The sequence below is a fragment of the Nansenia antarctica genome (assembly GCF_963989245.1).
Source record: "Nansenia antarctica genome assembly, chromosome: 5".
Taxonomy (NCBI): Eukaryota; Metazoa; Chordata; class Actinopteri; order Argentiniformes; family Microstomatidae; genus Nansenia; species Nansenia antarctica.
In genome coordinates, this window is record NC_137690.1 from 62,923,805 (window position 1) to 62,933,804 (window position 10,000).

Here is a 10,000-nt window from a genome sequence, read left to right on the forward strand (position 1 = left end):
ATTCATCTGCTTTAAAGAGCCCAGTGATTCACTGCTGCAACCAGGCGCCTCCTCCCTCTCTCCTATCATTTAAATTGAGTGTATTTCAGTATAATTATGTAATGTTTGAGTGTAGAATATGTTATATATATGATATATATATATGTATATATATGTATGTATATATATATATTACCAGTTTTGACATCTTGAATGTTGTTGGTTTTTGTCACATAGTAAAAGTGGTGTTTTTACAGAATTCAAGGAAAAAGCAGTTTTTATAAAAACAAAAATGTTTTGTGTTGATCCGAAAAATGATCCGATCCGTGACTCAAAAACCGTGACACGATCCGATCCGTGAGTTAGGTGATCCGTTACACCCCTACTAACCAATAGAGAAAGCAGAACTGCACGTTATTATAGGTTGTTTTGAGTTGCAGTATTTCCAAAATATCTGCTTGTCATATTCTGTAGCTCAGTTGGTAGAGCATGGCGCTGACAACGCTTAGGTTGTGGGTTCGATTCCCGCTGGGACCATACATATATACTGAAAAATGTATGCACTCACTGCAATGTAAGTCGCGTTGGATAAAAGCTTCAGCTAAATGGCGTATATATATTATTATATTATGTGTTGTTAGGCTGACAAAACAGGAACAGAGCAGACAGTTGAACCGCATACGTCACTCAGGCTTGGCGGTGGAATTGGCGTATTGTGTGTCACGTCAGTCCAGGTGTTTGACAGTGTTGTGTTGGGTAGCTGAACGAGCTGGCGGACAGGAACGCGGAGTGCGTGGGGATGCTGCACGAGTCCCAGGAGGAGATCAAGGAGCTGCGCAGCAAGAACACGCCGTCTGCAGGCATGCGCCGACACCTCCCCTACGGCCTCTTCCCCATGGTGAGACCAGACCAGATACCCTGTACATCCTCACAGGTCTATCTATCGCTGTGTGTGTGTGTGTGTGGTCTGTCTGTCTGTCTCTCTGTCTAAGCCTGTTGACTTGTGTGTGTGTGTTTCAGGAGTCCCTGGCAGCTGAGATCGAGGGGACCATGAGGAAGGAGATGAGCGTCGACGAGGAGGCCGCCGCTCAGGACCAAAAGTCAGTTTCGCTCCACTCGCTCAGAGCCCCCGCCCCGCCCCCCCAACGCACCACCTCACACACTCCCCACCCCTCCTCCCTCCTCCCCACTCCCCTTGCCTCTCTCCTCCATCTCACACCCCACCCCTCCTCCTCCTCCTCCTCCTGCTCTCCATCCTCAGGGTTTCCCAGAAACGCGTGTTCCAGACGGTGCGCTCGCTGAACGAGTCCGTGGTGCGTACGGCGTCGGCGTCGGTGGCGCCCATCCCCGGCTCGGGCCGCAGCTGCCTGGTGATGACGGCCCAGCCGTTCCAGTCCGCCCAGGGGAGCGACCCGTCTCACGAAAGGCACAAGTGAGTGAGAGAGCCTTAGCAGTATTGACTTTTTTTTATGTTTTCAGGCTAATCTGTGAATTGGAAGAGTCAAGAAATATGTTGTTGTTTGAGGTGTAAGAAAAGGAGTGCGTCTGAGGTGTTCTTCTTCTGAGGTGTTCTTCTTCTGAGCTGTTCTTCTAAGGTGTTCTCTGTGCGACAGGGAGGAGGTGCGGCTGGGTCAACCCGGTTCCCCGGGGGGGAACGACCTCGTCTCGGCTCTCCACCGCCTCTCCCTGCGGAGGCAGAACTTCCTGTGCGAGAGGCAGTTCTTCCAGGCGGAGCGCGACAGGAAGCTGCAGGCCCTGGCGGGGGGGGCGGAGCCGGAGGCGGAGGGGAGTGGCTACAGCTCTCCGATGGGCAGCGTCACGTCCTCCTGCTCCAACCTGTCGGAGTTCTCCATCTCCTCCGGCTGTTTTAAGACCTTCTTACCTGAGAAGCTGCAGATCGTCAAGCCGATGCAAGGTAGTAATGCTGTGGTACTACAGTATGTAGCTACTGTATGGTCATATTTATAATATATATCTATACGTTTGGGGCGCTCCCTCCTCTCTCACCCATTCTTCCTGTCAATCTCTACTGTCTCCCAATAAAAGCAGAAATGGCCTAAAAATATCTATTAAAAAATAAATATATATCTATCTGTTTGTTACAGTAGACCTCCTATCCACTGTTAGTTGCGGAGGTACTGTGTTGACCTCTGACCTCTGTGGTGAACTCGACAGGCTCCCTGACGCTCCACCACTGGCAGCAGCTGGCCAAGCCCCACCTGGGCACCATCCTGGACCCCCACCCGGGCGTGGTCACCAAGGGGTTCCGCCCCCTGCCCGAGGACGCCGTGTACCGTCTCACCGACCTGGAGGAGGACGAGGAGGAGGAAGCGCAGAGGGGGAGGGGCGCCCGGCAGAAGAGGGCAGCTCGGGGGAAGGGGAAGGGAGAGAAGGAGAAGGAGGAGGAGGAGGAGGAGGAGGAGGGAGGGATCACCTTCAAGGTGCAGTGCTCGTCGACACCGCAGGAGAGAGGGAGGTTGAGCGGGGAGAGAGAGCGCTCCCTGTCGCCCGTCGACATCGCGGCCCTGTCCCCGCCTCCGCCAGCCTCTTCCAAGCCGGTCGTCACGCCGGACCTCCCCGTCACCTTCGCTCCGTGCGTCCCCATCACCTGGACCTCCGCCCTCTCCGCTCCGCCTGCCTGTGTGACGTCCACCGCTCCCGTCCGTCCGTCTCAATGTCACATTAGCAACGGCACCGCAACAACAATAACAACAACAACAACAACAGCAACAACAACAACAACATCATCATCAGGTAAGCTTCCTAAGCCATTTTAAGCATATTCACATCCATTTTTAAAAATTTTATACGAAGAAACTGAAGAAAAATCTCTCGAATGCTGTTGGGAGTGTTTAAGTGTGTGTGTGTGTTAAGTGTTTCTGTGTTGTTGTTTTTTTTTACTTTCCAGCTCCGAACCCCGGGAAATGTCAGAGCTCGACGTTCTCCACCTACACCGTCACCACCTGCCGTATCCTGCACCCCAGCGACATCACCCAGGTCACCTCCAGGTACACACTCATCACTATGGCAACCGTTCACAGTAGAGTGACCGTGTATCACCACGGTGACCAGTCACTAACATGTCTCTCTTTCTGTCTCTTTCTCAGCTTTCGCTGTCAGCCCTCGGTCTCAGAGAACACTCCCAGCTCCATGCGGACCGGTCCCAGCACCCCCGTCACCCCCTGTCGACTCAGCCTGGGCGACTCCTCCTTCCCCCCCCGCCGCCCCGCCGCTTCCTGCGGCTCCTTGGCCAAGCTGGTGCTGGAGAAGGGCATCTCTGCCCAGGTCTCCACAGACAGACCCCCTCCCTCGCCTAAACCCCTTCCCAGGCACCACCACCTCCTCCCCCCCAGCACCCCCCCTAACTCCCCCTCCCACTCCCCGCCCCCCTCGCCCCTGCCCTTCGAGCCCCGCCCCACGCCGGCCGCCGACAACTTCCTAGCGTCGCGGCCGGCCGAGCTGTTCCTCCAGGACGTCTACGGGCTGAGGCTGGGCCGCGCCCCCCGCCCGGACCTCCCCAGCCCGGGCCCTCCGCCCCTCCACCACCACCCCCCCACCCCCAGAGTCAAAGCCAAGCCCGACGCTGTCAACGTCAACCTGGTGGAGAGGCTGCGCAGGCTGGGGCTGCTCCAGACGGAGGGCCCGCCGCCGCGCCGCGACTCGTCCACCTTCCTGGCCACGGGAGGGGGGAGCCTGTTGGACGGCCTGAGGCGGAACCAGAGCCTCCCGGCGATGGTCGGAGCCCTGGGCGGCGCGGCGGCCGCCTGTAGCCCCTCCCACCGCCCGGCTCCACCCCCGCCTCCGCACCCCACCTCCCTGGCCATCCCCCCGCCCCCCTGGGGGAACCTGAAGGAGCCCCGCTCTGTCGGCCGGCCCCCCTCCCTCTCCCACGCCTCCACGCCCCCTTCACTCAAACGTTGAGGGCGGTGTCCAGCACTGACGGGAGTCCAGCACTGACGGAAACATTTGGGCCCACCCCTCTGTAACCTCTCCCTCCTTCCCTCCCTCCCTCCTCCTTGTTTTAGACTGATAGAAAGAGGAGATGAGGGCAACCCACCCCCCCAACACCACTTTTTAAGACTTGTTTTTTTAAAGCACAAAATTGTTGAAACAAATATTTGCATTAATGCTACGGTGTGTGTGTGTGCATGTATGTGTGAGGGTTTTGTAAAGGCCTTAACCTGCCTGAAAACAGGCAACTTTGTCGTCCCTGTTGCGTCTGTCCCCCCCCTGTCCACTACACTGGGTGTGTCTACCCCCCCTGTCCCCCGTCCCCCACACTGGGTGTGTCTGTCCCCCCCTTGTCCCCTACACTGGGTGTGTCTGTCCCCCCCCTGTCCCCTACACTGGTTGTGACTGTCCCCCCTGCCCCCTGTCCCCTACACTGGGTGTGACTGTCCCCCCTGTCCCCTACACTGGGTGTGTCTACCCCCCCCCCCCCTGTCCCCCACACTGGGTGTGTCTACCCCCCCCCCCCCCCCCCTGTCCCCCACACTGGGTGTGTCTGCCCCCCCTGTCCCCCACACTGGGTGTGTCTACCCCCCCTGTCCCCCACACTGGGTGTGTCTGTCCCCCACACTGGGTGTGTCTGTCCCCCCCTGTCCCCCACACTGGGTGTGTCTGTCCCCTACACTGGGTGTGTCTGCCCCCCCTGTCCCCTGTCCCCTACACTGGGTGTGTCTACCCCCTGCCCCCCCCCCCTGTCCCCTACACTGGGTGTGTCTGCCCCCCCTGTCCCCTACACTGGGTGTGTCTGTCCCCCCCTGTCCCCTACACTGGGTGTGTCTGTCCCCCACACTGGGTGTGTCTGTCCCCCCCCTGTCCCCTACACTGTGTGTGTCTGTCCCCCCCCTGTCCCCTACACTGGGTGTGTCTGTCCTCCCCCTGTCCCCTACACTGGGTGTGTCTGTCCTCCCCCTGTCCCCCACACTGGGTGTGTCTGTCCCCCGCCTGTCCCCCACACTGGGTGTGTCTGTCCCCCCCCCCCCCCTGTCCCCCACACTGGGTGTGTCTGTCCCCGTCCTGTCCCCCACACTGGGTGTGTCTGTCCCCGTCCCCCCGTCCCCCACACTGGGTGTGTCGCAGCTCTGCTCCATTGACGTTGTTGTTCCGTGAGGCTCTGGATGCTCAAAATGGTGGGAGGAGAAGGTCAGAGAGAAGGAAAAGTAAGTCGACGAGGGACAGAGAATGTTAGCGAGGGATGAAGAGCGAGAGAGAGGGAGAGGGAGAGGGAGAGGGAGAGAGAGACAGAGAGAGGGAGAGAGAACAGAGAGGGACGTGAGTACGGCCACTGTATGTATTATCATGGATGAACAGAAAGAGCGAGGGAGTGTTGGGAAAGATAGACCATGGAGCCTCCAGAGCCTCACTGTGTTAAGGGCTCGCCCTCCTCCTGTTCTGTGGGGGGGGGGGGTCGGAAGAGCTTCAGTCTCAAAACAGTAGAGCGGCTTAGTCACGTTGATTGACGTCTCTTATTGGACAGTCAAACCATCGCTTTGCTGTCGTCAGGTGACTTTCTGTGCAATTACCCGGAGTGTCTGCATTGGTGTGTCTGAAACGACATGCTTCTTGCCTACAGGTCCCAGCATGCACCTGGCCCTACTCTGTGGGGTGGGCGGGTGGGTGAGTGGGGCCACACACTGAAGAATTAGAACCCGTGCGACCCAGTTAAGGGGGGTGTAAGCCTTAAAGGAGAAGCCAACACTGTTTTGTATTTCTGTTTTGTTAAGCTATGTGTATATTATATTAGAAGCATTTCGGAGGGGAGGGGGGTTGTAGGTTTAGTTTGTTGAGTTAGAGGGATTCAGCCTGCGATGGACTGTTCTGTAGGGAGGCTCTTTGGACCTATTTGTAAAAGTCAAAACCTCAGCCACTTGTACAACAACCTTATCTCAGGCCCACGGCGTGTTCAGGTGTAAGTGGTATAGTCACATGCAGGGGGAACCATTGAAACATCCATGGGTGTAAATGTAATCCCAAATTTGCTATGAATCTCCTTGACGGTTATTTCAAGGGCATAATGTGCTGTTTTTCACTCTGGCCAGCAGATGGCAGCATAGCAGTGATTTGGATCAATGGGCTATTAGATGGAAGTTGCTTGGGCTTATTTGTGCATCACCATTTGACCCAGCCTTGACCCCTGGAGTGACCCTTAGATAGTGCGACTGTATACCGCTTTCTTACCATCCGTCCGTCTGTCTGACTCCCATGTATGTATTGCACTTTTTAACTTCTGATTTACTGATACCATGGTTAGGGAATATTACTGACAAATATTAATATGAGACTAGGTAAGCATCAAATAACATATATTATCAAAGGTAACAAGTAATGTTATTCAGCATTTAATTTAGATTTTAATATATATGCAGACGCTTTTTGTTTTTGTTGTACGAATGACCCATTGAAAAGGGAATCCAAAATGTTATGTTTTTTTAAACTGTTTATACAGTGCAAACCAAAACTGTCCTATCATTTTAAAGAAATGAAATGTGTTATTTGGCCGTGCGTGCGAGCTATTACCTGTGTAACGACGAAGAAAGAGCATCAGTCTGATTTGGCTATGAGGGAGGGAGGGAGGGAGAAGAGGTGAGGGTGGTGTGGGGGGTTATCTACTGTATGGGTCATACACACTCACTGTTCTTACCATCCACCTACTGTATGGTTCATACACACTCACAGCGTACAGTAACGTGGTGCTATCACAAGGTGATGGGGAATGATGTTGGATGAAGGGGTTCTGTGTAGTTAGAAGTATGAGTCATTCTGTTTTTACCTCTGCCTCTCCTCCTTTCCTCCCCTTTGTAAAGTATTGTTGCTTCTTTTTTTTAAATTAAAGTAAAGAAAAACAAACTGGTCGTCTGGTGCATTTATTGTGTGTTTTTATAATAAATTCACTCACCCACAGCACATCAATGTGTCAGTCGTGTATTACAATGTGTTTTTGATGTAAGTGACAGAAGTGCAGTACTTTGTGTAGTGAACATCAAGTAAACATTCATAATTCATACATGCAGAACATACTCCCAAGTCACATGATTGGTGATCTCTTCACTAACAGATTTGTAATTTATCTGGTTTAAGTGGTCCTCTGTGGCTCAGTTGATAGAGCATGACGCTAATAACGCTTAGGTTAGGGGTTCGATCCCCACTGGGACCCATATATACTGAAATATTTATGTACCCTCATTACGTAACTCGCTTTGGATAAAAGCGTCAGCTAAATTACATATATATATATATATATATATGTAATTTAGCTGACGCTTTTATCCAAATATATGGACGCTTTTATCCTTATATCTCACAAGGGGCAGATTTTGATGCTGTCAGAGTGTGAGCTGAACTGGCCCAGGGCGAAGTCTAGACCCACGCCCACGCCGCTGCCTACACCGAAGGCGGCGTACAGCGGCTGGGTGAAGTTAGCGCGGAACGTGTGCAGGTGTGCCATGCTCTCTGCCACGCTGTAGAAGGCCAAAGTGCCCGAAGAGCAATCCAGGAACACCCCCAGACGGGGGCAGTAGGACACAGGGATGTCCCTCTTCTCGTTGTCGTGGAGCGCTGAACAGCAGGTGTCCGAGAGCTCCAGGCTCCACGACTGAGCGTTGTAGCCCAGCCCGGACCTCGATTCCCCCCCCTTCCTGCTCAGAGACCCGTAAGACACGCCCATGGAGGAACCGCGGCCACGCCACTCCACCTCCCAGTAGCACCGCTGGGCCGAGAGGGGACTCTGACACAGCACCTGGGTCCAGCCGTCGAAGCGCTGCGGGATGTCTGGGTAGGGCTGCGCCGCCGCCTGCAGGGTGGCTTTGGTGTTCCCCTCTGACAAGCACAGGCGCCGGTGGGCTGTGTTGGGGTCAAGGTTCAACATACAGGCGTCTGGGGGAGAGACGTTTAGGTGAGGAGAGCGCAATAGTAGAATTGGCAATTGGCAAACGCACATTTATGCTATTTTGTCACACTAAACTCACACATTAGGAACTCCTCTCTGGTCCTGGGCTCTGGAGCCTGGATACTGTCCAGGTTGATCTCCCTCACTACAGACCCAAGGGAGAAGGGGGAAGGTCACAAACACAGCATTAGAGGAACACAGAATGTGTTCTGATCTCTGTGGTCACAAAATAGTTGGCAGAACATGCCCTCTGCTGTCATGTGAGAGGAGGAGGAGGAGGAAGAGGAGGAATAACTCACAGCCTGGGAACGCCGGTGCTTGATTCAGGAAATGGTCAGGGGTCGGAGAATCCAGGAAGAGACTGGGATTGACTGTGACTTGGAAACACAAACAGATCACATCACACCTTGCCCTTGAATAACTAGCTACTGAAGATCAAGATTCACAAGAGTACCTCATACTGTAATACCATGCATTGTCTACATATCATGTCTTTTGCACTATCTGGCTAGATGCCAAACTACATTTCGTTGTCCCAGTACTTGTACAATGACAAAGTTTAATCTAATCTAATATTCCCATAGATCAGCCCATTGTATTGATTTGGCAGAGAGGAAACAATTACAATACTTCATGCTTCACTGAGAAGACCACTCTATTACTTTCTTACAGTAAATGGACTGCACTTATATTGCGCCTTATTCCAAATCGCTTTACAATGGCCTCTCATTCACCCATTCACACACACATTCACACACCAATGGCGGCAAGCTACCATGCAAGGCACCGGCCGGCCCGCTCATTGGGAGCAATTTAGGGTTCAGTGTCTTTCTTACCTTCTGGTACAGATTCAGTCAGTGCACCCATTCCAGCAGCGGTGGCCGGCTTTGCGCGTCGATGAGAGCGGAAGAGACTACTTATATTTATCGAGGCCATCCTGGAAAAACCTGTGTTGATGTCACATGGATGAGAGTATATGAATGAGAAACAAATCCGGAGCTGCAATATTCTGAAAAGAACATACTAGCTGTAAACAAGCTGTATTAAACTCATCCCCATATAAGCTATACGCTTCTGGCTTAAGGACAAACCATTCAAGTTGTTCCATATCTGGGACCCCTTCTTGGACTATATTGGAAATTATGGGGCCCAGGCCCTTAGGAGTGGTCTCTATGGTCTTGCACGGACTTAAATCTCCAAGTACATTTCCACGTAGGTTATGGTGTCTGTTATGCCATTATCGTATCCCTATGCCTGGTTACCCATGTCATACTTAACTGTCTTCTGTCTCTGTCGTCTATTTTCATTCATTTGTTTTTGTGGTTTTGTTAGTGTGTATGTGTGGAGAGGGTGGGGGGTTTGTTTAAAAAGAGGGTGTATATTGTTCTCTTGCTCCTGTTTTTAAATGTATGACCCGTTGAAAACCAATAAATATACTTAAAAATGTGTTATTGATTTAGGTTAAGCCTTTAACCTCAGACTATAGCAGTTTTTTCAGATTTAGAATAAATGTGAATGTCATCAGAGAGGCAATTTGTTGCGCAACAGCAGGGGGGTATTCCATCAATGTCGCTAAAGAAAAATCCAGGCTTATTTTAGATTTTGAAGTCTGTATTTTCCTTTAGCGACCTTGATGGAACAGTTCTCCCCAGTTCTTCATGAAAATACAACAGACAACAATAACAACAACCACAACATACTCCAATACACATTTAGGGGTGGGCTGCTAAATTATTGAAGCCAGGCTAATAAAGTGTGTGTGCATAATTAGTCCAATGTCTTGTTCTGGTGCAGTATTGCTTTGGGGATGAAAGAGTTTTTTGCTCTGTTGTTTTTTTTACTACCTGAGGGAAGGAGTTGGAATTCAGAGTGGAGGGGTTAGGGATGACAGCTGATTTTCCCACATGACTTGACAATCTTCCCTATCCGGTTACTCTGTGCCAACTTCATTTACATTTACCTTCACATTCCCACACCAGAAGGTCAGGCAATAACAGTTTGTTGTGTTAATATACTGTCCAATATGCCTATGCCACAGTTTCTTCCACATCCCCCATTTCCAGAGGGCATCTCTTACCTGATGTCGCTGTCGCTGGGGCTGGGGCTGGAGCCGGGGCTAGGGCTGGGGCT

The 10,000-nt window shown here is 52.1% G+C and overlaps 2 protein-coding genes across 2 annotated transcripts in view; one reads left to right on the plus strand and one right to left on the minus strand.

The window, feature by feature from the left end:
- trak2 (trafficking protein, kinesin binding 2) overlaps positions 1–3,982 on the plus strand; it is an 8,720-nt gene extending 4,738 nt beyond the window's left edge. The window contains exons 7-13 of the mRNA XM_080531125.1: positions 740–877; positions 1,000–1,079; positions 1,241–1,411; positions 1,593–1,894; positions 2,155–2,733; positions 2,888–2,987; positions 3,087–3,982. Coding sequence (XP_080387251.1) covers positions 740–877; positions 1,000–1,079; positions 1,241–1,411; positions 1,593–1,894; positions 2,155–2,733; positions 2,888–2,987; positions 3,087–3,900 — 2,184 coding nt within the window. The 3' untranslated portion in view covers positions 3,901–3,982. The remainder of the gene's footprint in view (positions 1–739; positions 878–999; positions 1,080–1,240; positions 1,412–1,592; positions 1,895–2,154; positions 2,734–2,887; positions 2,988–3,086) is intronic.
- Positions 3,983–7,282: 3,300 nt separating this feature from the next.
- trim25l (tripartite motif containing 25, like) overlaps positions 7,283–10,000 on the minus strand; it is a gene marked incomplete at both ends in the record, with an annotated part of 6,907 nt that continues 4,189 nt past the window's right edge. Inside the window, 3 exons of the mRNA XM_080531816.1 lie at positions 7,283–7,857; positions 7,950–8,015; positions 8,170–8,247. Of these exons, the coding sequence (XP_080387942.1) occupies positions 7,283–7,857; positions 7,950–8,015; positions 8,170–8,247 (719 nt within the window). The remainder of the gene's footprint in view (positions 7,858–7,949; positions 8,016–8,169; positions 8,248–10,000) is intronic.